The 27895-nt window shown below is 36.6% G+C and overlaps 1 protein-coding gene across 1 annotated transcript in view; it reads left to right on the top strand.

The window, feature by feature from the left end:
* LOC112542749 (uncharacterized) overlaps nt 1–27895 on the top strand; it is a 147622-nt gene that overhangs the window by 83101 nt on the left and 36626 nt on the right. The window contains exons 25-34 of the mRNA XM_088134340.1: nt 1395–1547; nt 3649–3809; nt 5386–5495; nt 6436–6557; nt 12354–12566; nt 13474–13617; nt 19241–19407; nt 19582–19697; nt 20027–20151; nt 21770–22000. Of these exons, the coding sequence (XP_087990466.1) occupies nt 1395–1547; nt 3649–3809; nt 5386–5495; nt 6436–6557; nt 12354–12566; nt 13474–13617; nt 19241–19407; nt 19582–19697; nt 20027–20151; nt 21770–22000 (1542 nt within the window). The remainder of the gene's footprint in view (nt 1–1394; nt 1548–3648; nt 3810–5385; nt 5496–6435; nt 6558–12353; nt 12567–13473; nt 13618–19240; nt 19408–19581; nt 19698–20026; nt 20152–21769; nt 22001–27895) is intronic.

Raw genomic sequence — 27895 nt, 5'->3', positions numbered from 1 at the left:
ATTGGAATTGAAAAACACAAAATGGAATTTGAAATTGAACTATGTACAAATGATAAATATGTAATAGCAAAAATGTATAAACTTCTGTTAAGATTTGAAACAGAAGAAGAACTGGTTAAAGATTGCATGACAAAATGGACTATTAATTTTGGATATAATATACAGATGGACACTTGGGAGAGAATGTGGGTAACTGGTATTAAATTTACACTATGTCATAACTTAAGAGAAAACATTTATAAAATGATGTATTGTTGGTATATGACACCAGAGAAATTATCAAAAATGTAGAAAGGTATTTCAAAGCATTGTTGGAAATGTAAAAAACTTGAGGGGACATTTTATCATGTATGGTGGACTTGTGAGAAAGCTAAGAAATTTTGGATACAAATTCATACTGTGATGCAAAGGATTTTAAAGATAAATATTGTGAAGAAACCAGAACTTTTTTTATTGGGACTTATGGATAAATTAATTAGGAAAAACTTATGGCAGACTTATTTTGTATATGGTGACTGCAGAAAGCTTATTGTATGTTCAACGATGGAAGAACAATGAATGAATTGTGAAAATATCAGACTTTCCTGGGATAGCCAAGCTGACCTGTTTAGTCAGAGAAAAACAACAAAAACTTTTCTGAAAGACTGGAAGCCTTATATGGACTTTTTGCTGAAGGAATTAGAAAAATGATATGATTTATAGGTTTGAGGATTTTAAAAGATGTGGATTAAGTGAAGGGATTTGCACAACATCTAAGAGGATTTTAAAAGATGTGGATTAAGATGAAGGGATTTGCACAACACTAAGAGGAAGGAGGGATTATAACACTGTAATTATCTGTTGAAGAGAAGCTCAGAAGTCATATTTCATAACTTTAGTTTTTCTTATTTTCTTTTCTTGCCCCTTTTTCTTTCGTCCTTTTTTCTTTCTTTTCTTCTTTTTTTTCCTTTAGATTTGTCTTTTACTTTATGTAAAATTCTCAATAAATAAAAATAAATAAATAAAAGAAAATACAGACCATACCTCGTTATCCACAGGAAAGAGTTTTACGTATTTATTGTTTTGATATATGGTGCTGTTTGAGAGATTTTTCAGAGTGTTTTTGTTTATTAAGACTGTGCAAAATGGAGGATGAGCTTTTGTATATTCAGAAAAAAAATTTTTTTCAAGGTCTCATTATCCACAATTTCATTATCCATGATTGTTAGGCTGGTATAAAACCCTTGTGAATAATGAGGGCCATCTGTTCTCTTAATCATGACTGTGTCCTGGTTCTAACATATTTTGCAAAGTATTTACAAACCTCAAACAGTTCTTAGAAGAAGCATGGAAAAATACATATTATTCTTCTAATTTTTTTTTTGAAGCTGTTTAATTTTTAATTTTCCTTCTAGTTTGTCGGGTTGGATTTCATGGCACAAACTGTCAGTTCCAATGCCCGAAGTGTAAAAATGACCTCCCCTGCAATCCTATCACTGGCAAATGTATGGCTTCTACCCTAACCAAATGTAGCTTAGACTCTCCAGATCCAAAGTGTGCTGAACAAGGTAAAATATACTGCTGCTTCTAAGCTCTTAGATAGTTTTTTGCTCTCCCATTTTTTTCTTGTCTTTTTTAAAATACTTAATTTGTTTTTATTTTCTCAATTTGCATATACAAGTCACCCTTTTTCTCTTAAGTTGACTACTTATTACTGTCTCTCCAACTCCTCCTCTATCTCCCTTTTAAAATATGTAATTTATCTCACTCTTAGATATCAGAATTATTAAATGACAATAGAAATTGCTGAATATTGTAGTAAGCATACCACTACCTATCTATAATGTACAGATTATTGAATCAACTGACCTTTAGGATTGTAAGGATCACAGAGAAACATTTCAAACTGTGTAGGGGTGTCATAATTATTACATTTAGGGTGATATGGTAAAGTTAGAAATTTATTATTTTATTTATCAAATTTTTTATTGATTAATCAATCAATTTTTTTATTAATTCAATTTGTAAGGCCACCCATCTATTCTTCTCCTACCATACACACTCACATCCCATGCCTGATATATCTCCTTTTCTGTGCTATAGTTTTAAAAATGTCCTATTGTGCAGATCAGTTGTCATACAGACTCTACTAGAAAACCACTAAAACTTCTGCAGCTTACCAATGAAAAAACGGCCTTCTGGATAACTAACTAAACTCAAAGCTTTTATTAATGTTAATATTCAATTATATTATCACAAGTGAGATTAATATGTTAAGAGTATTTGGAGCTTAGAGTGGGCACACATTTATGCAAGCAAGAGGAGAAAATCATCTGAGACAATGTTATTCATGCCAGTTTTCAGTTTATTGGGGTATGAATGCAGTGTCAAGGAGAAAATTTCTACTCGAATAATCGGAAAAAATGGAAGATGCAAGAGATTGAAAGTATACCTCTGCTGAATTTCCAGGGATGGTGAATGTGAATTTTCCTTTACTGGAAAATTTACCAGAGACCCTTTTAAAGTAGAGTAGAGTATGGTCTGATTTCTCAGTTTACTTAACAACACAATCATACCTTCACAGCTATTTTAAAAAAATCCTCCCTGAGAGAATTCATCTTGGTGAGATAATTCATCTTGGTGATCTAGCTTTAATTTTATGTTTGGTTTGGTGCAATGGGAACTCTCCCTAGAATAAATGCTGTTGGGCTTGACTTTTGTTTGCTGAGTAATGTAGCAGGAGTTAACTCTTTTTTTTCCCCAGTATCTCCAAGTCTGTGTGTCCTTTATGTATGTATGTATTTATGCAATTTATAGACTGTCTACCTCCCAATAACTCTAGGCGGCTTAACACTGAAAAGTAAGAAAAAATATACACACACACACCAAAAAAAAATTCAAAGAATTCTTAAGCAGCCAAAGACAAACACATAAGCCAAAACCCTCCATCCAACAAGACCTCAACCCTTCCCCAAAGCCTGGGAAGATAACTGGGTCTTTAATAGCTGCCTGAACATCATCAGAGTGGGAGCCATCCTGATCTCTGGGGAAATCTCATTCCAGAGGGGAGGCATCACAACAGGAAAGCATACTTCTTGGGTCCCACTAGATGATGATGCTTAATTGACACCCAGAGTATGCCCACTCTGCCCAAACTCACCAGAGAGACAGAAACAACTAGAGCCAGGCAACCTCTCAAAGGTCTTTGGCATGAAGGGATTTATAGGTAGTAACCAGAACCTTGAATCCAGAAGCCAAGCAGTGCAGCTCATGGAGCAGTGGAGTCACATGAACATAACGAAGCATGCCTATCATTGCCTACACTGCTGCATTCTGCACCAACTCTAGCTTCCAAGTGGTCTTCACACATAACCCCATGTAGGGTGCATTATAGTAATCCATTTGTGGGGTAACTAAGGTATAAGTGAGTGTCTGAAAGGTCTCCTGGTCCAGAAAAGAATGGATGCAACTTGTGTATTGGATGTACCTATGGAAAGGCCTCTTAGCCACAGTGGCCTTTTCTTTCAACAGGAGATATGAGTTCAAGACAACCTGAAATTGTGTACCAGTCTTGAAATATATTCTCGTTTGACCTATGTTTCTACATCGATACATTCATGTGGACATGTGAGGGATTGCTTCATTACAGCTACTTTTTTTTTTTTTAAGTTTTCACAGGCTTATGCCCAAAAAAACCCCAGTGGTACTATTTTTCCAAATCATGTTATTATGTGGAAAACATAAAAAAAGATACATGGGACAATGCAAGGATTGCTTGCCAAGGATTTAAGAAAGCAGACTTAGTTAAAATTACAAACAGTCGTGAAAAGGTATTATTATTTTTACTGTTTTCATATTGTGAGTTAAATTTGGTTTTGTGAGCCTTTTTTTGGAGGGAGGAATCATAAATTAACAGTATATCAAGACTAACTACATGTCCTAGCAGTGTGCATGCTACAGAAATGTATTGGGCCTAGCATAAAAACAGCTTTTCTCTGCTACTAATCTTTCTTTCCTATTTCTTATTGTATTGTATTTTCTATATTTTGGGGGTTTTTTTACCCAGAGTCAGTTCAGAGTTGGGTGGTGCCTAAATTGAATAAATTAAATTAATCAGATGCCAGGTCTTTTTTCACACTTTTACACAAACTTGATAAAGTTGTGGCTGGTTTGATGAAGCAGTTGCATCTTTTTTCAGGCTCCTTTTCTTTGTAGGAATAGCAGAGATGTACTGTGCTGACACAGGACCTGAATAATTTCTTTCAAATATAACATCGATTGATAGCACTAACCCTAACTCTAACCCATTTGGCAGGAAAAGAGTGCAAGTCAGCTGAAATAAATGTAACTGATTAGTGCACAAAACCCACTGGTGGGCAAAAAAGAAAAAAGAGCCACATTCGGTCTCTTTTATTTCAGTTTATTTACTTGTTAGAGTCTAACTGTAACAGAACCAGATGATTGTTATTATGTCCTGTTATGTAAAACCATAGAACTCAAAGACGGTGTACTTTCTTTTTCACACAACTGTATACCCTGCTTTTCCTCCAGGAGCCTAGAATATTTAATTTTCCAGTGTAACAAAATCCCACATATTGTTTCACTAATCTTTTATGATTATTATTAGTAATCTACTAATGTTATCATAGTTTTCCAACTGAATTGATTATATAAATAATTATTTGGGTTGATAAATATCACAGCTTATGGGGGGGAACCAATCAACTGGAATTTCATGACACAAATTTTCTCCAATTACTTCTTTACTTATTTATAATATATTTTTCACCAAAGATGATTTCCAAGAACTCTATGAATCTACATGTTGTCTTTTAGCATTTCTAGTAAATCAATGAATTCAGTGTATTTTTCATAGCTACATTGTCAGATTTTCTCTAATTGATTTGATGTGCTACCCCAGGAATGGGTACAGCTGGCAAAACAGTCAAAGTTGATGAAAAGGACTCTGTAATCATAGTTGTTAGTTGTGTGTTGTATAATTCAGACATGACTGACAGTAAGTTTCAAAGGACACACTGGCTGTAAGTGTCAATGCAGCTAACATTGCTGGTAGTAATATAACAGTGTCAGTATTGTTAGAAGTTCATTTTAAACGGGTGTACGTATATGCCTTGGGCATGTCAATGTGGAATAGATATTGGAGAATAGGTATTTTAGAAGTTCTTGAATTGGAGCTTCTTTTTTAGAATAACAGAATGTTATGTTGGATGTAAATCTTTGTTCTTGCTTCAACATAGACTTTAGTAATTTCCCTCTAGTTACATATTAATTTTAAAAGGACAAATGGGATAAATGTGTTTGGAGAGACCTCAGTTGTTATTTTAACCAACCTTTCTATTCCAGACTCATGTTAATGGATAGTTCAGATGATTGTTTTATTTTCAGATGTGGGTACAGTATAAAGGAGATGACAGCTGGATTGGTTTGATCTTCTACAAGCGATCTGCCCAGTATCTTTGGGTAGATAATTCATCTTCAGTTTTTCAAAATGCATGGTGAGACTGTTTTGGAAATAAAACCAGTCTGGTTGTTACTCTGTCAGGGTTCAGAGTTTAAACAGAATACAACTGTCTAACAAAAAAAAATACTGATCTGTCAACTTGTTTTACTCATCCCTTTACAGTTGCATAAAATTTAATCATTGTGAACTGCTCTTTTTTTTTTGTGCTAAAAATGTAGTAAAATGCTTAAAATAAATGTGGTATAATAAGTAAAACATACTTATTTTCAGAAATTTGGTAGAGGATCTTTTGGTCTCAGTGAGCCTATTGTTTTGTCAAGTTTCAAAAGCCAGAATGGCCTTGCTCAGATGATCAAACTGCATTTTAATAAGAAAAAATAAGATATGGTACTGTGGAGTCCTTGGGGTTCTCTGAGCTATATAGTACAAACAAGTATTTTCCCTGCCTGGGAAGTTCTTTACTTTTTTTTTTCTGAAAAATGAGAAATCAAATCAGAACATTTCTCAATAGTTTTCTGTTCTGGCCAAACTGAGAAACTAGTTATCAACTGTGCAACAACCAAGAATATTAACCAACTTCAAACTGTGGTTTAAATATCTTGGTTTGTTTCAGAGTCACCATAGCTGCCCTATTAAGATTAAATTAATCTGATTGTTCATCTCATAAAAGAAGATTGAACTATAGTACAATAAGAGAGGGCATGTTCATATGCTAGTTATGCTTATATGTGATAAATGGAACTGGGCCAGTGACTTTCAGAAACAGAAATGACAGTTTCAGAATGGCTGTTTTTTGGTGGAGCATCAGAACTTTTGAGTTTTCTATGGGGGATGTCACTATTCATTGAGCCAGGTTGACTTAGGTTGCTGTTTGAACATCATTACCAAATTTATTTTGTATTATTAAACTGTGATAGGGCTTAAGAATTGAGTTATGTATTAAGATACTTTTTCTTCCTTGTAATTCTTGACAGGGTCATTAGGCGAAATAGAAGATACATGCTTTCTGATTATGACTGTGGAGTTGCTTTCCAAAATTATCTTTCTGTGGCAGATTGTTACCATCAAAGAAAATGGGTCTGTAAAAGAGAAGAAGGTAAATGAAATAATTCATCATAATTTGTCTTTCAAAAAGCAGATAGACAACTTCATGCTGACTGTAAATTTTTGTTGTTCATGGAAATTAAAGTGGTATATGATTTTGTTTTGTCTTGTGGTATGCATAGCATATAGTGTTTACTTTCACTGATTAAACAGCTTTTGATAGGGATTCAAAGCGTAGGTCACCTGTCTGGGAAAAAAATGATCATTGGATAATACACAGTACAAATAGATAGCTGAATTATATGCATGCTTACTCTAACTTGAATACTAATGTGTTTCAGAATAATTTGTAATTTGTTTTTTATTATTTTTCTTATTTCAGTTAAACCATTTTCCAACAAAATATATGAATCAGAGCTCACAACTACATGCAGGTAGTCCTCACTTAACGACCATTTGTTTAATGACAGTTTGAAGTTACAGTGGCCTCAGAAAGGGTGCTTTACAGTCTGTAAAGCACTTACGGCCATTGTAAAATATCGTGCCGCCCCTCCCCTCCCCTCCCCCTCCCCCCCGTGGTCACGTAGCCATATTTCAGGCGCTTGGTAACTGGCTGGCATTTACGACTAGTAGCCAAGCACTCTGCAATCATATGATCGCCATTTACAGTCTTCTCCTCCGGCTTCTCCATTGGAAGCTGGCAGGGAAGGTTGCAAGTGGAGGGGATGCGGCATTGTGCAGGAAGGGAGCTCAAATCCTGAAGATTTGAGCTCCCTTCTTGCACACTGTTGAGAGAGGTGAGGGGAAAGAGGACATCTTTTAGCAGACAGTTCTTTGTCCTCTTTCCCCTCCCCTTTCTCAGTGGTGAACGGAGCACAGTGCTGAGAGAGGGGAGGGGAAAGAGGATGGAGCAAAAGAGCTCTTTCACTCCATCCTCTTTCCCCTCCCCTCTCTCAGCAGTGAATGGAACAGACTGCTGAGAGATGGGAAGGGAAAGAGGATGGAGCGAAAGAGCAGAAATTGAGCTGAAATCCTTCACTTAGCAACCGCAACTGGGAGTGCCTGGATTGCATCTTTCACTTGCTTTAAGAAGATGAATATAAATAATGCTTGAAATGCTATCTCTGCTGGGCAGCAGTGTGCTGCCAGTTTTATTCCAATCTTTCTGCAAGACATTACTCACCAGTATTTGCTCATCTATTTCTTTCTCTGTATTAGTTTTTTTTTTTCTTAAGAGAAATCAATTTTTACTTTTCTTTGATAATGAAAAAAGAATATTTTAAAGTTTTATTGCCATGAGCTATGGTGCTAGGAATGAGGGGAATGACTTTCCAGAGTAGTCTTGAAGCTCCCTCAGAGCACTCTTAGGCCAGGTGAAATAGAAGCAAGTGACTGGTCATGGGACCAGCTCCTCCTCTGCAGGATCAATTTTCTGATTTGAATTATGATTTCAGAGGAGTTGCTGTTCTTTACTTCTTCTACTGGTGAGTCCTTATGGATAAAAAGAGTTGTATGTATGGAAGTCAACGATGAGATGTAAGTCAAGAAAAAAATGAAGTAAGGTATCTTGGAGGTTTCTCTTCTGTCACTACTGATAGTAGGATTTTTGCCTACCTTGAATTTTGCTACTGAATTAAAAGAATTATACTTGGAAATAGGGCTCAGAATTCTCACAAAATCGAAAGTATTACTGAGGCAGTTAATGCTCTATTTCTCTTTATCTTCTGATGTAAACCACATTTTTCCCATAAGAAACTTTATCTTAGAAAAAGGTACAACTTCTAATCTTTCCCTTCCTTCTGTCATCAGTCACTGTTTTCTGCTGATCCTTCTATCTGTTTTCTTGCAAGTACCATTTTAGATGCACTGTATTAAGAATCGCTCCTCAAAGATTTGCTCAGGAGAGACTTCTGGTGAGAGCGCCATGGCGAGCTAGACATCCCCCCTGTATTGGGACACCATTTACGACAGAGATCAGCAGCTGGATGCAGGATCCTGGCTGCCAAAAACTCCCTGGAGTAAGGGGACATCTTGAGATAGCCCATGTGCACTCTGCACAGCTGTTCCTCATAAGTAGACTGCAGGAATAGATGTTTTGCGGTTGGCTTATGAGTTGAGTGGCTGGGTGTCAAGGGAGGAACCATCTTTGCTCACAGTTGTGAATGCAGCCTTTTTTAAGGACATAAAGCTTGACTGAGCCTCATTTCTTAATCACTTTGGATTTGTTTTGTTTTTATTGTCTTTGAAATACTAAGACCCTTCGGAACAGCAAGTTATACAGTATTCGTTGGGTGAGTCGCCTTGTCCTTGGAGAAAAAAAATTTAAATATGATTTTAAAGTTTTGGAAAAATATCAGTTTTTGGATTAAACAGCAAAAGGGTGCTTAGAGTATTGATTTGGGAAAGTTAACAATGGATTAAGGGTCCTGATAGACTTGGAATTATAAGTTTAAATTAATTAGGAGCCCTTCCCATGGGAAACAGTGCTTCTTTGGGTTTCTTTAAAAGAAAACATGATATGGGACTTTGAAGGTTGGACACTAGAGGAAGCTAGAAGACAATAAAGAGTTTAATTAAGGTAAAAATGGAGCAAAATACTCTAACAGTAGAATTTTTGATGGATATTTTTCAACAATGCTCTTCAGAATTATCTGATATGATAAACAAATGGTGCATTGATGAAGTTACAGAAGAAGAACAAGCTACACTGGATAAGTTTGAAATTAATTTGAATGTGGATTTAAGTGTGACAAGTAATGAGAATGATATGGAAAAAGAAGTACTGAACATACAAACTAAACCAATTGTTGTTTCATTGCTTAAAGGAGATATACAACTACTAAATGAGAAAAGCGATTTGGATACTTTTTCTTACTAGATGTACAAAAGAGGTCTGTTAAAGATATGAAGAATTTTTTAAGAAGTGACAAACAAAAGGACAAACGTTTTTTATGGGATGTACAAATCAGGTCTGTTAAAGTTTTGGAAGATTCCTAGAGAAGGGACAAAAAACTGAAAAGAACTCAAGCTCTGGGACTTTTTTTGAAGGGGTTAAAAATCAAGAGTGTCAAAAGTTCAGGGAAGGAATACAGGGTTGGCTTATTTGATCAAAGTTAAAATAGATAAATAGTTATATCTGGTAACATTTATTGGACTTTTGATGATAAGGAATGAATTACAAGGTTTTTGAATTTTGTTTTTAGTTAAGAAATGACATACGAGGTGAAAAGAATATATGTTGTATTTTATGTGATAGAGATGGGGGAAGTTACTTCTTTTTTTTTTTTCCTCTCTTTCTCTTTTTCACACTTTCTTTTTTTCTTATATTTTAATAGTCTGTATTAGTTTTTATCTTCTCTATTTGTAATCTCTAATAAAATTATTTATATATAAAAAAAAAGATTTGCTCAGGAGAGTCAGCCAGGATTGCCTGGCCAGATAAGGTGAATTTCACATGTCCTTCCATTTGTCTATACGTGGCATATAAACAGTGCTACTAAATAGTGTTTTTTTGTTTGTTTATATATGTATGTGGGGAACATGTGTAAATGTTTTCAGGTTTTCTTCACCATGAGAGGCTCTGGTGAAGATTTTTCTCATTTGGAATCATTGTTGGTTTAAGACCTTGCAAAGGGAGTATCTCTGAACAGCCTGCCATGGGTTAGTAGTTTAGCTGGCTTCTACAGCCAGGCAGTGTTAGAGAATTTCATTCAGTAGCTGCCGGAATTCTTGATGTTGATGAAGGGCTGTGCTTTTCCATCCACTTTATAGACCCATTTTTAGGACTAAATAGCCAAGGCTGGGCCACTGTCACATTTTTGACTGATTTATGGTGTTTGGGTGACACAGCTGATTGGGCGGGACTCATAAGACTGGCTTTAGGCTATCACACAACACAGTAACCTTGCCTGTTACTCATTTAAGTAAGTAACAGTCATTGTAAAAAAGGATAGGAAGATAATGTAATGAGTATCAGTAACTGGTGGAAACTTTAGGAGCATGCTTTCATTTCTTAAATCATGCTAAAGAAAAAAATAACTTAGCAAAGTGACATATTATAAGAAAGCAGAGTTGAAAGCGATTTTGAAAATATTCAAGATGGAAAGTTTGAGTTAGTCACAAGAGCCTTGTTTAGTGGCAGTAGCTCTTCTTTCTGGTAGAAGCTTTGCTTTGCTCTCTATTCCCCCCCCCCCCCCCCAGCTGGACTTTTAAAGAGACCTAGCCTTTCCCCTCCTCTTTTTTTTTTTCTTTTTTTTTTCTTTCTCTTGGCAAGGACAAAGATAAAGAATCCTTTGACTTAATGAAGGTCTATACAAGGGGTTTGATAATAGACTATACGAGAAACACAATGCAGAAAAAGATTTTTAAGCTATCGAGGATGACTATAAAAAACTGGAAGAAGAGCTGCAGAAATTCCCGCAAGAAAAAAAAAAAGACATCAAAGCTAAAATGGACTTAATTAAATATAAAACGGGATCAATGGAAAAGGAAGAAATAGCACAAGAAATCAGAAACACTAAACAGAACTATCTTGAGGCTTATAAACTGAGAATCAAAAAGGGTTAATCAACTGATAAATGAAGAGGGACAGACTTGTTCTTGGTAATGAGGGTGAGAAAAAGATTATACAAGATTATAATGGAAAATTGTACTAAGAGAATACTTAAGAAGAAGAAGTAAAACAATATTGAAAGAAACTACTCCAGATGCCTAAAGAAAAAACGAGGGGAATACAACAATGATGGAACTGACAGAAGCGTCAAAAAGCAGAATGTTTAAAAGGACATTTATTATTGCTTTCTTTTATCCAATAATATAGAAAAAGGAATAAACAGCTAGATATTTTGGGATATTGAATGAAAAGGGTGAACTTAAAACTATGCAAGCGTTTGAATAAGGTATAAAACTGAGATATATAGTAAAGAATTGTATTTGATTGTAAATGTTTTAAGATATTAGACAAAAATTCATACATGGTTGGACATAGTAACATATAGATTTTAAACTAGAGATATTCTTGTTGAAACATGTAGTGAAGAGTGAAGTATGTTTTGATAGTGGTTAGAACTGTAACTTTTAAGAATTGGAAGAATGAAAAAGTACCTATGCAGGAGGAAGTTATTGAAAATTATGGAATGTGCAGAGATGAGTTAAATTGATATTTGAAATTAGAGTAAGAAGATAAGCAATTTTATATGACACGGGATTTGTTTTATTAATGGTTGGATGAGAAAATATAGTAATGTAATGGATTAGGAAATTTTATAATAGAAATTTGATATTAATTACTATATATATATACATATATAATCGATGGATAAAAATGTATTACTAATCCTATAATGAAAGCTAAAATTTCTTGTAATAAATGATTTTATAGACTAGCTACAAATGATTAATAATTGATCATTGTTAAGTATACAAGTATATTTTGAATAGATGATATGAGAATTTATATAAATGAGTGAAGATTATGAAAGGGGCACCAATGATTTGGTAACTGGTTGACACACGGTATAAAATAGATGTTCTTTTTTATGCCTTTGTATGTTCTTGTTTGTTTATGTATGTTTTGTGTTTGTTGTAAAGAATAAAAAAAATTATTAAAAAAACAAAACAAAGTGACATATTAAAAATAAGTTTCCCTCTACATACACATATCTATAAAAACTTAAGCAGCTTGTTCTTCTAGGTTTGTTCTCCCCACTCCCCCCCAGTCAGATTGTTATCCACAGGCTGTACTTACCTATGCATGAATTGCGGGTTGCACATTGATCAGCTGCATGTTAATTCATGTTAATATTTTATCAAAATTGTTTTACTTGATGGTTGCTTTTATTTTTAACAGTTGTTGATCTCTTTGTGGGATACGATGGAAGAGCATTTTATTTGCCTGATGGAACAGCTGCTAAATATTCTACCTTGGCTCAAGCTAAGCAGGCCTGTTTAGCCTTGAAAACATGTACTGGAGTGACACATGCTGGAAAAGATTTCTTGATGCACACTAGTATGGACCTATATAATACTAGAGAAAAAACAGTGATAACCTGGATCAAATCAAGTATGCAGTGGAAATATGTATACAATTCTTTATAATTTGTTTTTGTCTGCAGGGATTAACATGGCAAAATGATTAGTGTGTGCTTTTTCTAAATGTCTTGTTTGAGACCTTCAACCTACCAAGGTTTCCTGTCAGTTTGGGACTGACTGTCCCAAAATAAGATACTGCCTTCTAATTACAGTAATGATTTCTTATACTCTCTGCCCCTCTCACAGCGTTGCCAGAATGACTGTTGAATGCTATGCAGGATGTAAGCAGCCTGCCGTACTAGCAACAATATTTCAGTAACTTCAGCATTATCAGAAGTGAGGCTAAAACAGGCACAATGGGAGGCAATGTTCTGAACAAAATGCAATTCTCAGTAGTGAGGATAGGGGAAATGTTAAAGCTTCTCTCTTATGGCTATCCTGTGTGTGAGTGCTGTTTGAATGGATGTGCATATGTAATGTAAATGAAAAGTGTGTGTGCGTGTGCTATGAGTGCCTGTGTGTATAAGTTTCACAGTTAATAATTACAGAATAGGTCCCAGCCCAAAGAAGTTTACTATTATATCTTTGATATGAGGGAGACTGCAGGACAACAAGTAACAAAGAATTAAAATGAGCATAACAAACATTATCACATAACCGCCCAGAGTCGCTCTGCCCTGAGATGAGTGGTGACAAATTTGAAATATAAATAAATAATGCCAGATCTATGCATGAATGATTCAGATTTCATAAATATTGTGTCCTGAATAATTTTTATTAAATAGTTTCCTTGAAAAATGTATTTAGTATGAGCCACAAACCTCCCCCTTCCTCATAGGCACACAATATATTCTTTTCTAGCATTGCAAATGTTTATTATTGTGTGAATTACAGAAGCAATCTCTGTACTTTAATATAACGTTTTACTTCTTTAATAGTTTGTGCTGCTGGAAGATATGGGGAGACATGTGAACGTATGTGTCCCAAGTGTGATGGTGACATACCATGTAACCCACATACAGGGTTGTGTGGAGATAGCGTGTTCTGCAACAAAAATGATCCTGCTTTCACTTGCAAAAAAGGTGATGTAGGGACTTATCTGGGTTTTTTCCCTTCACACTTTCTGAATATGACTATAAGAATCTGAATATCACTAGAACTATGATGTAGGAATTTCCTACCTTTGGCTTTAATACTTTTCTGATTTGAGCTGAAGTTATCATCTCGGGAAAGTGGCTAAACATGCTGAGCAAAATTAAAAGCATAATGTTGAAATCTGTTGATGTTTTGTAAAGCCATTAAAACCTGTCTGTTCCAAGCCATCTTGGGACAGATATGAAGAGATCCTTATATAATGGATTCTGTGTGCTGTTGCTGGGCAGTGGGTTGCTTTTGTTTGTTTTTGTTGCTGCATTGATTGTTGTAATTTTCTGTATTCAAGAATGGAAGCCATTCAGAGTCCTGTTTAGATTAGAGGGGTATATGAGTTGTAACAAATGAAGTCAAATTGAAATTCAGGTATAGGCTATTTACAGTAAGTAAATAACCAGCTTGACAGTACAACATGTAAAAAGGATCTCAGTGTTCTAGTAGATCACAAAATATGCATAAGCTGTGATGCAGCTGCTAAAAAGATAAATTGGGATGGGGGGATGTATTAATAGGAGCATAAAGTTCAGATTATCCCAGGTCAGGGCCCTCTTGGAATACTGTGTCCACTTTGGGGTACTGTAGTCTAAAAAAGGCCTTTGACAGTTTAGAGGAAAGGGCTACCCAAATGGTGAGGGGATTGGAAACAGTTAAAATCACTGTGTATGTTTACCCTGCAGAAGGGAAAACTGAGGGGGAGATACAACTCACCCTAGCCATCTAAAGATAGGACCAGAACCTAAGGGTTCAGAAATAGTTTTAGTTAGAAATTAGGAAATTGTTACCGTCCTGATGATAAAAGCTGGCAATCAATGGAATAGGCTACCTTCCGAAATGGTATGTTCCCCTTCACTGTTAAGATGGCCATCTGTCTGAAAGGCTCTAGCAGATCCTGCACCAAGCAGGGATTTGGAGTAAATGATCTCTGTGGGACATTCTGAATATTATTCTATAATATTTTGTAGGAGAAATCAGCAGTTTACGATAAAGTGGCTGCATATTACCCTTTTTACAATGTATCATCGTAATGATAACTTAGAATTGCTTGTAATCTGCTGAACACTTTATTTCCAAATTTTACCAGCAAAAGGCCCATTTATCATAACCAGGAATAAAATGTCCAAAACAACCTCAGGATTCAAATACTTTTTCATATTTATAGGCTCTGTTCAGGAATCCTTGGTAAAAGATCCTGTTATGCTGTTTGTTAGAGTCTACATTTCTATGATTGCTTTTACCGTCTGCAGTATAGATCTGGTCATTCTAGTTATCATATCCGCTGTAAAAAAAAAAACAATTTTACTAAATCAGCACTTGTAAAAACATTTCATTCTCAGAATATGCTTCTGAGGTAATACTTAGGATCCCTATAGTGTCTGAGGTATTTTGAAATTTATCAGACCTTTCTAATCACCTTTAGGTAACTTACTAGATACAATGCAAAAAGAGAGCAGTGAGCCTCCTAAACACCTCAAGACCAGCATTGGTCTTGAAAAACACCATGCTGTCCAAGAAAATATATATAGGCAACACTGCCTTCAAGTCAGTATTGACTCCTGGTGACTGTCTGGACAAGTCCCTGCATTTTTCTTGGCAAGATTACAGAAGTGGTTTGCCATTGCCTGTTTCCTAGAGCTGAAAAAGAGTGACTGGCCCAAAGTCACCCAGCTGGCTTCATACCTAAGGCAGGACTAGAACTCATGGTCTCACAGTTTCTAGTCTGCTGCTTTAACCATTACACCAAACCGTCTCTCATGGTGTTAGCATTCAGATGCACATGTAATGAGATTTATAAGACATCATATTAGGAATGGCATGTCATCCTTACCTTTTCCAAGTTTACCTGTTTATCAGTTAACCACTTTGCATAGTTAGACTCTTCAAAAGAGACATGGAGAGCAACCGGGATAATAAGGGTCTGGAAGGCAAGCACTATGAGGAACATTGAACAGAGCTGTAGATGTTTAGCTTTGCAAAAGAGAAGACTAAGGAGAGATATGAGAGCAGTCTATAAATATCGAAAACAGTGTCACATGCAAGAGGGAACAGATTTGTTTTCTGTTGAAACAGAACAGGACAAGCACCAAAGGACTCAAATGAAAAGGAAGGAGATTCAAATTGAATATTAGGAGGAATTTCCTGAGGGCAAGATCTATTAAAAAGTAGAACAATTATGGGCTTCTCGTTGGAGGATTTCATATTAGAGGTGGATTGGTTTAGTGGATTCCTGCACCAAGCAGGAGATAATTGTATGAAAATTCATACTTTTATTATTCTAGTGCAAAAGATATATTTTGTGTCCTAGGACTGTACTGCAAAGAATAAATATTGGACAAACTTTATTGAAATTCAAATATGAAGGAGAATGATGCCTTTTCTAACGTAGTAATTGTTGAAGAAAAATATTCTTCATATAAACCTTAGTCCCAGTTCAGCTGCACCCTTATGTCCAGTTTCCTGGAAGTATTTACTACCTTTAGTTTTTTTTCTTTACTCTTTTATCTAGGAATTGCTCGTGAATGACATTGCTATTTAAACAATGATAAACATTCAGCCTGGCGCAATATGGTTCATGGGGTCACGAAGAGTCGGACACGACTTAACGACTAAACAACAACAACAAACATTCAGTCTTCACTAAGTTTGCTTAATAAAGATGCATCCATTGTGAAAATAGAGATATACAGCCTCTCCTCCCTTGAGGAATTTTGTTAAAAAGTTTCCTAGGGGAAATGTTTTCTGAAAGGCATGTGTTTTAGTAAGGATCTATCTGTCCATATCCATGCACACAAACACACATAGATTAAATGATTTAGTTTGATTATATCTTGCAGCAGACACTGATGCTTTCAAAACCCTCTGAGAGTGTTATTGTTGCATGCTTATATATAGAATGTGTAATGCTTCAAATTCGAGAGCATGCTTCCAACTGTGCAGAACACAGCACCTATCTGTAGGTTTTCAGAGAAGCAGCATCTCTTCCCAAGTGTGTGCTTACACAGCTCTTAAACATTTGCAGACACGTGCAACATGAATGTCTCTTTGTCTTCCAAAGCAACTTTTTCCTGCACAGCTCTAATAGCTATTTGGCAGACTATTGTAAGAGACCTTCCCTTGCTATTTGTGGGATATACAGCTTCCATCTTACTAGCATTTATATATTAAGGCTGCAGATTTAAACCTTTGTTGCCAATACTTCCTCTTAGAAGGGGGAAAACATAGAAAATCCTTTCCTGTCAGATTTTTGTCGCCATAATCACCACAGAAAGCAACAGTACACAGAACAGCAGTTGCATAGGTTTAATGAATCACAGCTTAAATACAGTACATGTCTCAATTCCAGCACAACTAATTAGAGGTACGCACTGCTGATCAACATAGTTTTCCAAATGAATTTAAGCAGGGAGGTTATCTAAATTAGTAATCATATCGTTACCAAAAGTTTTCTTGTAACCCCTTGATTCCAAAAAGACTTCCAGGTGTAAAAAAGAGCAGGCAAAAAGCAAGCTATAGAATAGAGAAGCTTTTATGCTCACAAACACAGAAACTTAGAGCTCTTTTTTGTCTCCTATTTTATAACCCTTAATGCTCAACCTTGTAATGAAAAATTGTTACAGTTAATAACAGAATTTAGGGGAAAGTCTAGTGGTTCTTGAGCAGTTCTTGGTCTTGGAAGTGCATGTCCTGGCTGGCTCTTGCTACTCTTACCATACTTTGATCTTCATCTGGCACATACTTTGGCACATCATTGTTTCAGTCTACCCTGTGTCATGCCTTTGAAAAAGGCCAGGTCAGAAAACTGGCATCACAAGGATTCCAGGAAGGCTATTTTAGTGTTTTAGGGTATAATAACAGAATCTTGAAAGCCTGCCAGAGCTTCCCTCTGCACCCTCTTATACCAAAGGTAGTCAAGGCAGAGTTATTTTGAGTTTCTTCCTCATGCCTTACCCTTTCCTACAACTGAGTTTCCTCTTTCGTCTTCACTTTCGTCAGGCTCCTGCATATCTTTGCCACACTCCTCTGCACCCTAGCAGTACAATGCTGTTATATTTCCATGCATCTGTGAATTCAGATTTTATTTATGTATTTATTCATTCCATTTATATGGCTGCCTACTGGGGTACAACCATGGACAGCTCACAGTAATTGAAAGTGAAAAAAAGAGCAAACATATTGCACCCACATAATAACAATCTAACACAAAATACAGACAGATGGTCTCAACCAACATCCTGGCCCAATGCCCGGTGGAAGAGCCAAGTTGTTAGTGTTCTTTGAAAAGCCGGCAGGTTCAGGGCCATCCTAATCTTGGGGGGTGGGGGGTTGTTATTGTTCCATAGGGTTTGTGTGTACTAAGACTGAATATTAATCATATAGTTAATTAAGCTCAAAATCCATCATGCTCACTACAAAAGGTTATTTGCTAGGCAACCCTACAAAGAGTTCTCTCTAGTTCACCCTGTAAATTTCTGTCTAGTTCACCTAGCCCTTGGTTTCTGTAGGCCCAAAGAACCCTTCCAACAGCCCCCTTGTTGTCTGACTTAGTTGATTAATCAATTAATCACTTGTGGAATAGAAAGTTGAAGCTTTCTTTAGCAGACTGCCTTCACTCTAATACATTAATGGGATTGAACAGCAGAACAGGATCCAAGCTGTATGGCACTTGTGAAATGGAGAATCATGGATGAATATAAACTTAATTGTTACATTTTGGGTAGGCAAAGAAGCTGGATGAGATGAGTTAAGTACATTAACCTAATCAAGTGATCAGTATTAGTTGCCAAAAGAAAGTTTTTTTATGATATATAATCATAATCATAATAATTTATTAAATTTATATGCTACCCAACTCCCAGCAACCATGATTACAAATTATTAAAAACACTTAAAAACAAGGAAACAGCACAAAACAAAAATAGACAAAGATGAAAGAGATGTTAAATCCAGATGGAAACTATCAGCAGATGTAATACAGGTAGTCCTCATTTAGTGACCACAATTGGGACCAGCAACTCAGTCATCAAGTGAAGCAGACACTAAGTGAACCGCCACTGTGCTTATGTTCTTACTTCAGCTTTCCCTTGCTTTATAGACCTGCAAAGGTCATAAATGTGAGGATTGGTTGCAAAGTTATTTTTTCATCATCATTGTAACTGTGAACACTCACTGTACCAGGCAGGCACTAAACGAGGACTACCTGTAAGGGTAGGGAAGTATTGACATTTCGTAGCCTTTATCGCCATCAGGTAATCCCTAATATGGGCTCTTACTTGTGTCTGGTCAAACTCTCTTAAAGTCTTCCTCCAACAGCATTCCAGCTGTGTCTTCTTCATCTGATGGAGCTCCTTAATAAACCAAGGTCCACCCTGGGATCAGTGCACAGGGAGAGGCTACATAGGTGCAATAAGATCCAACACCTCAGCCATCCGCCCATTCCAGCCAGTGACTAGAGCCTTGGCTAAACCACCCACCAGATCCTCAGGGAAAACCCCAAGCCTACCTCTAGCAAATCAATTTTAAACTGGGTCTGATTTTATTTTTGTATTTACATTTTAGGAACCTTGATTGGTGGAAGGTGTCCTGAGGAGGATAATTGGATGTATTGGCATGGCAGCTGTTACTACATCCATAAAGGAGAAAATAAAAAATGGCAACAGGCAAGAAGCATGTGCAGACGGTATAGCAACACAGACCTTCTCTGGATAACCAGTAAACCTGAAAAGGTATAACTGGGCTTTCACATGGCTGTCTTTTCTTATACAGTATAACACTGGATTTCCCAGGAAGCAATTTCAGTGGGAAATACCAATCATGATCATGTTTTTTTTAAGGTTTTTTTTTTAAAACTGATATGCAATGTTTCAAAAAAAATTTCTCCAATTTCTATCTCTTGTAAGAAATTCCTTCTATCTGTACTGCCTGGAGGAACTTACTGGATTGGTCTTAATGGGATTAGATTTTGTACCTATGTGCGGTGGTCGTATGCTACTGCTTCAAATTCAGATTTCGAATGGTAAGTTAAATACTTATGCCATAATAACATTTAAACTTTAACAGAATAGTTTTTTTCTAAATCTAATTTAATTTAAATTTAAATTCTGCCTTGCTCTCATTGGTTTACTGAGATCTTCCCCCCACCCCTCCTCTGTCTACATTGCTTTTTAACATTTGGTTCCTGAGCTCCTTATGGCACAGGTTAACATATATTATAGTTTCAATGATTGAAAATTGAGAAGATTGATTTTCATTATTGTATTGTGAGCTTGTTGTTTCCCTGGGCTACCTTATTTTATACTTTGTAATCCATTTTCTAAAATAATAACTATTCTGCTTGAAATTGAGGTTACATAAGAAATTGTGGACATTCTTTTGGAAGTGCTGCGCATATCTGATCATTCCTGAAGGTTCAGTGGTAGGAACTGGATGTATATGGGAAAACTTATGGATTTGCAAGAGAAAAGAAGAAGGTAAGGTGATTTAATGTTGCAGATTTATGTGAAAAATTATAAGAACTTTCATATCATAAAATATCCACTGAGTTTAAATATATTGTAAGATAGTTAAATTTATTAATACAATTATTATGGCACAGTAATTTGCAAATCTTTAGAATGTTATTAAAATGACAAACAATCAAATACATTTGAAGACAAATATTCTTTATGTTGTTATGCGCAACTTGAGCTAGGAGTTTATCTGTACACACTTTCTTCCCTTTCCACTCACACAAATGTTTGTGGGCCTATATCTGGACTTTGTCAGCCCACCCAATACCTTGGAACACCACTAAGTAGTTGTCTTCTTCATGGGTCCACCCTGTGACACTGTCAGTCAACCCAGTACCTTCCCACCTTAGCAGCTTGAGCCCCTAAATCAACCCTACTCTGGGTAAATCTCTGATCTTCCTGGTGTATTCAAATTATAGGTAGTGCTCACTTGCCAACTGCCTCATTTAACAACTGTTCAGAGTTACGGCAGTGTAAAAAAAAAAAGCTTTGCAACCAATCCTTGCATTTATGATTGTCACAGCATCCTGCAGTCATGTGATTGCCATTCAGGCACTTCACAAATGGCACGCATTTACAATCATTGCAGTGTCCCGCAGTCTTGTGATTGCCACTTCTGTCCTTCATTAACTCTTGTTAATAAAGAAGGCAGAAGTAAAATCATAAGTCACAGTCATGTGATGTTTTGCTTAACAACTGAAGGGCAAGTGAAGTCATAAGCCTGTCATGGTCATGTGGTATTTCACTTAGTGACTGCAGCGCTTAGTGATGGAGTTGCCAGTCCCAATTGTGGTCACTAAGCGAGGACTATGTGTGTAGGCTGATGTCAAGTTCTCACCATCCACTGCAGGTTCCTTTCCTGATTTTTGTCACAAAATGCTTATTGTTTATCATGTTCTGTTTGTTACTGAATTTTTTAGATTAATGTTGTTAATGTTCATTATGATATTCTTTTCTTTTTTCTCATTTCCTCTTCTTTCATCATGGTGTTGAAGAAACCATATTTCCTAATTATTCTCTTAATCTAGAATCGATTTTCAGTCTTAGTTCTGAATACTAGGAGAGAATACCTTTTCCTCTCATCCCTCTATAACTGGACTCAAGTTTATATCTTTGGCATCTAGGAAGATAGTATTCAGCTTGGAGCACCTTTTATTTTAAAAATTAAATAGTACCAACATTGTTATACTAGTGAATTTCTTCTACCTTTTGCAATACTTTGGCATGCAGACATTCTGATGATAAAGTGGTCCCTATCTCTGTTTTTGTGCCAGAAGAAGTTGCACTTTTTGAATTTCTGTTTATTTTATTGTTATTAAAATCACAGGAGTTTGGTCATAGGTTTTATCAAAACCATCTGCCCCTCTAGACACAATAATATAACACATAGTTTGCCATCATTTTTTAGATCTTGTCCCTAAAATCATCTTGCCATATAGAAATCCTACACATTTCTGAAATGGAAGAAGTGGTGATAAAAGCACTCTAAGACTAATATGTTTAAGGAATTGCTTACTTAACTAAGATTTGCTATAAACAGCATGGTTAATTCTCCAAATCAAATTTGTTCACATTGTAGAAACAAAGGATTTCCGCAAATTTGATGGCTATTTCCTTGTTGGCATTACCAAAGGTAGTAAATCAGTCAACCACACATCATTAAGTGCAGCCTTTCAACATTGTAGAGCTGAAAGAAAAAATTGTACTGGAATTCAGAGGATAAGAACTACTTATGTAACATCACTTGCAAACCGATTGGTGCTTATCAATGGATCCTTTGCAAATATCTACACAGCGTATTTGAAAAGTGGTATGTATGCCACACTGGACATCTACTTGGGATTTTATTTTGAGGATTAATAAACCATCACATAAATTAATCATAATTTGTATATCATAAGCCCAAATCCCCAATGGATGGTGGGTGGTCATAATTTATTTAGTAAAGAATTTATAATAGACCAAAAAAGAAGAAAGCAATGTTAAAATGCAAAATGACAGGTTAAAAGCCTATTCATAGCAGAAGGTAAGCACACCTATGCTATTTTCAGGCCCAGCAGATTCTGATGGTCATTGCTGTGGCAAAAAATTTGCCCACTCTCCTAGAGACTTTAAAATCTTGGTCATTTAATAGGAAACACACAATTGCCTGCTGGGAATGGTCCATCTAATTCGTGAATCGACAAGAGATTATTTTCTGTTGCTTCATTGTGACAATCTTTCATAGCTTTTTGTTTCTACACTGATTTAGCATAGCCTCTATTGCCTCTATTTTGTGTATCAGTGCTTAATTCAGAATTTGCAGGACGGATACCAAAGTATGAGAATACTAAGGGATATGCCAGGATGGCAGCAAACTTTTATGAAAGTTTATTAACAAAATGTCCCTGAGTATATTCACAGCACTAGGGGGTCCTTCCTCGAAATGCTGCAATGAGCCTGAGTAGCGAGAACAGTCTCCAGAATTCAACTCACAAGGAAGTCAGATTGGTGGGGCAGATCTTGTAGCCCTTTACCCCACTCCTCCTCTTTGGAGCACTCACCCTGGTGCTGGATTGACTAACCAGAAGGAAATTAATGCTTATTGTTACATACGTTGGAGAGGAAGGGATTACAAATGAGTAAACAGGCACACAAGAGAAGATTCTCATTGAAAGGAATGCAATAGCACCCGCTATTTGTCTACTATGCTGGTGTCGGCAAGCCATGAGACACTCTGGAAGGGAAAGCCATGAGCTATTAACTTATTAAGGTCAAGGCAGGGATTTTGTCAGTTGCAGGTAGCAGTGCAAGCTGCACCAGAGGGTACTAATTAATTAATTAAAGTCATAGAGTGTAGCTTATTAACTTTTAATTCATATTTCTTCTATATTTCTCTATACATGGTAGCAGATGGGCTTCTAACCATCTATGCCCATAAATGTTTCAATTAATTTTTCAAATTATTATCCCTTTTATTTTTAATCTTATTTTTTTATGATGCATAAGCAATAATTCGATCTTGGATATAAGATTTATATGCTTCCCATTCCCATTCAGGCACTTGATGTTCAAATCAAAGTATTGCAAAGTCTCTACCTCCATTGTTGTACAAATTCTTTATCATTCAACAAAGAAACATTGAAATACCAATTTCCTGATGCCTTAACCAGTTTCTGAAACACACAATTCAAAGTAATTGCACTATGATCTGATACATAACAGAGGTCTATATTACATTCTTGAATTTGATTATATAGAGTCGATGATATTAAGAAATAATCAAGCCTAAAAAAATTCTGGTGCACATTTGAATAAAATGTATGTTCTCTTTTAGTTGGATGCATCGAACACCAAGAGCCTATTAAACTCAATTCTTCAATATAGGTCTTAATTGTTTCCCTTACTAATGATTGTTTTCTTCGAACCGGTGTGTTTCTATCATTCTGGATCCAATATTTCATTAAAATCTCCTCCTATTACCACTTCATCATAGATACACTCATTCAAATCTTGAAAACTTTCATGACACATAATAGGAGAATCTAAATTAGGTCCATAAACATTATCCATAGCTATTGCAGTCTTTGCTATTTTGTTGTTCTTCAGTCGTTAAATCGTGTCCGACTCTTCGTGACCCCATGAACCATATTGCGCCAGGCCTTCCTGTCCTTCACTGCCTCCCTGGGTTTGCTCAGTTTCATGCTCATTGCTTCAGTGATGCTATCTAACCATCTCATCCTCTGCCGTCCTCTTCTTCTTTTGCCTTCAATCTTTCCCAGCATCAGGGTCTTTTCCAAAGAGTCCTCTCTTCGCATTAGGTGACCAAAGTATCTGAGCTTGAGCTTCATTATCAGTCCTTCCAATGAGCAATCAGGGTTGATTTCCTTTAATATTGACTGGTTTGACCTCCTAGCAGTCCGGGGGACTCTTAAGAGTCTTCTCCAGCACCACAGTTCAAAGGCATCAATTCTTCGGCGCTCAGCCTTCTTTATGGTCCAGCTCTCACAGCCATACATTACTACTGGAAAAACCATAGCTTTGACTATGCGGATCTTTGTCGGCAAGGTGACATCTCTGCTTTTTAATATGCTATCTAGGTTTGCCATAGCTTTCCTCCCAAGGAGCAAGCGTCTTTTAATTTCATGGCTGCAGTCTCCATCTGCAGTGATCTTGGAGCCCAAATAAATGAAGTCTGTTACTGCTTCCATTTCTAACCCATCTATTTGCCAGGAATTGATGGGTCCAGATGCCATGATCTTAGTTTTTTTAATGTTGAGTTTCAAGCCAGCTTTTGCACTCTCCTCTTTCACCCTCATCAAGAGGCCCTTTAGTTCTTCTTCACTTTCTGCCATTAGGGTGGTATTGTCTGCATATCTGAGTTTATTGATGTTTCTCCCTGCAATCTTAATTCCGGCTTGTGATTCTTCCAACCTGGCATTTCTCATGATGTACTCTGCATATAGGTTAAATAAGCAGGGTGACAGTATACAGCCTTGTCGTACTCCTTTCCCTATTTTGAACCATCCGGTTGTTCCGTGACTGGTTCTAACTGTTGCTTCTTGGCCCGCATACAGATTTCTCAGGAGACAGGTAAGATGGTCTGGTACCCCCATCTCTTTAAGAATTTGCCACAGTTTGTTGTGATCCACACAATCGAAGGCTTTTGCATAGTCAATGAAGCAGAAGTAGATATTTTTCTGGAACTCTCATGCTTTCTCCATGATCCAGCAAATGTTGGCAATTTGATCTCTAGTTCCTCTGCCTCTTCGAAACCCAGCTTGTACATCCGGTAGTTCTCGGTTCACGTACTGCTGAAGCCTAGCTTGTAGGATTTTGAGCATAACCTTGCTAGCATGTGAAATGAGTGCAATTGTGCGATAGTTTGAGCATTCTTTGGCATTGCCCTTCTTTGGAATTGGAACGTAAACAGACCTTTTCCAATCCTGTGGCCACTGTTGCATTTTCCAAACTTGCTGGCATATTGAGTGCAGCACTTTAACACCGTCATCTTTTAGTATTTTAAATAACTCAGCTGGAATACTGTCATCTCCACTAGCTTTGTTGTTAGCAATGCTTCCTAAGGCCCACTTGACTTCACTCTCTAGGATGTCTGGCTCAAGGTTAGTGACCACACCAGCATGGACATCAGGGACATTAAGATCTTTCTTGTATAGTTCTTCTGTGTATTCTTGCCACCTCTTCTTAATCTCTTCTGCTTCTGTTAGGTCCCTGCCTTTTTTGTCCTTTATCATGCCCATCTTTGCACTAAACGTTCCTTTCATATCTCCAATTTTCTTGAAGAGATGTCTAGTCTTTCCCATTCTATTGTTTTCCTCAATTTCTTTGCACTGTTCATTTAAGAAGACCTTCTTATCTCTCCTTGCTATTCTCTGGAAATCTGCATTCAGTTGCTTATATCTTTCTCTTTCACCCTTGCTTTTCACATTCCTTCTTTCCACAGCTATTTGTAATGCCTCATCAGACAGCCATTTTGCTTTCTTGCATTTCTTTTTCCTTGGGATGGTTTTAGTTGCTGCCTCCTGTACAATGTTACAGACCTCCGTCCATAGTTCTTCAGGCACTCTGTCTACCAAATCTAATCCTCTAAATCTATTCATCACCTTCACTGTGTACTCACAAGGAATATGATCTAAGTCATACCTGAATGTTCTAGTGGTTTTCCCTACATTCTTCAATTTAAGCCTAAATTTTGCAGTAAGAAGCTCATGATCTGAGCCAGTCAGCTCCTGGTCTTGTTTTTGCTGTCTGTATAGAGCTTCTCCATCTTTGGCTGCCAAGTATATAATCAATCTGGTTTCGGTATTGACCATCTGGTGATGTCCATGTGTAGAGTCGTCTCTTGTGTTGTTGGAAAAGAGTGTTTGCTATGACTAGCTTGTTCTCTTGACAGAATTCTATTAGCCTTTGCCCTGCTTCATTTTGTGCTCCAAGGCCAAACTTGCCTGTTATTCCGATTACTCCTTGACTTCCTGCTTTAGCATTCCAATCCCCTATGATGAAAAGGACATCTTTTTTTGGTGCCAGTTCTAGAAGGTGTTGTAGGTCTTCATAGAACCGGTCAACTTCAGCTTCTTCGGCATCAGTGGTTGGGGCATAGACTTGGATTACTGTGATATTGAATGGTTTGCCTTGGATACGCACTGAGATCATTCTGTCGTTTTTGAGGTTGTACCCCATTACTGCCTTTCCCACTCTCTTATTCACTATGAGTGCAACTCCATTTCTTCTAAGGGTTTCTTGGCCACAGTAGTAGATATAATGGTCACCTGAATTAAATTCACCCATTCCTGTCCATTTCAATTTGCTGATTCCCAAGATGTCGACGTTCAATCTTGTCATCTCATGTTTGACCACATCCAGCTTGCCTTGGTTCATAGATCTTACATTCCAGGTACCTATACAATATTGTTCTTTACAGCATCGGACCTTCTTTTCGCTTCCAGATACATCCACAGCTGAACGTCCTTTCAGCTTTGGCCCAGCCGCTTCACTCTTTCTGGAGCTACTTGGAAATGCCCTCCGCTCTTCCCCAGTAGCATATTGGACACCTTCCGACCTGAGGGGCTCATCTTCCAGTGTCATATCTTTTAGCCTTTTAACATTGTCCATGGGGTTTTCTTGGCAAGGATACTGGAGTGGTTTACCATTTCCTTCTCCAGTGGACCACATTTTGTCAGAACTCTCTGTCATGACCTGTCTGTCTTGGGTGGCCCTGCACGGTATAGCTCATGGCTTCACTGAGTTACGCAAGCCCCTTCGCCACAACAAGGCAGTGATCCATGAAGGGGTTGCTATTTTAGCACATAAAATTAAATAACAGCCATTCACATCAGTAATAACCTGTTGTACATCAATTGAAAACCCTTTTCGAACCAGAATGACCACACCTTTAGCTTTTGTTGAGGTATCTGTGAGGTAAACCTGTCCCACCCGATCTTTCATTAATGCAGATTTATCTTGTTCCATTAAATGTGTCTCCTGTAAATAAACAATGTCTGCCCTTAACAATTTTAAATATGCTAAGATTACATTTTGTTTTTTGGAATCTCTAGCCCTTTCACATTAGTGCTAACTAACTTCATTAATTTTGTTTTGGCCCACTTACCAATATTCTCCCACTACCATTTTGTTTTATAACCTGTACCTATTGACAAACATCTGGTGATGAACTTTTCTCTAGTTAAATATTTATCATATTTTCTAATATTGCTCACAGATGTATAACCTGCATAGGAAGTCAAATTAATATTCAAATAGCATTGTATTACATATATATAGAATCTATACTTAAAAGAAAATAGAAAAACATGGTTAAGTGCAAGAAAATGGAACAAGGAAGTAACATTGTTATAAAAACTGGAAAGAATCTTAAAAATAAACAGATAAAGAAATAGAAATACACAACTTATCAGTGGGATAACACTGTAGCTTATCTCTCTTATTATAAGTAAATGTACATAACAGCTTCAAATTATTCATTTAAACTAACGTGAAAAATATAGAAATAAAACTTAAGTTGGCAATACGCCCAGACTCGTTATCATGAGGTTGGCAAGAATACAGAAAAAAAAGTGAAAACTGAAGAGTCTTTTAAAAGGGGGCTTGCCTTAGACTTCTCCCTTAACCATTGCTATGTTTAGTGAGACAGAATCAGGTTTTTCCATCAGCAGATTTCAATGATAGGATAAAGGCCTCTGCATTC

The sequence above is a fragment of the Python bivittatus genome, unplaced genomic scaffold, assembly GCF_059951505.1.
Source record: "Python bivittatus isolate LINGU-HERP-01145 unplaced genomic scaffold, Pbiv_v1 ctg000080_np1212, whole genome shotgun sequence".
Taxonomy (NCBI): Eukaryota; Metazoa; Chordata; class Lepidosauria; order Squamata; family Pythonidae; genus Python; species Python bivittatus.
The sequence above is the reverse complement of the archived record's forward strand: the minus strand, read 5'-3'. Positions and strand labels throughout refer to the sequence as shown.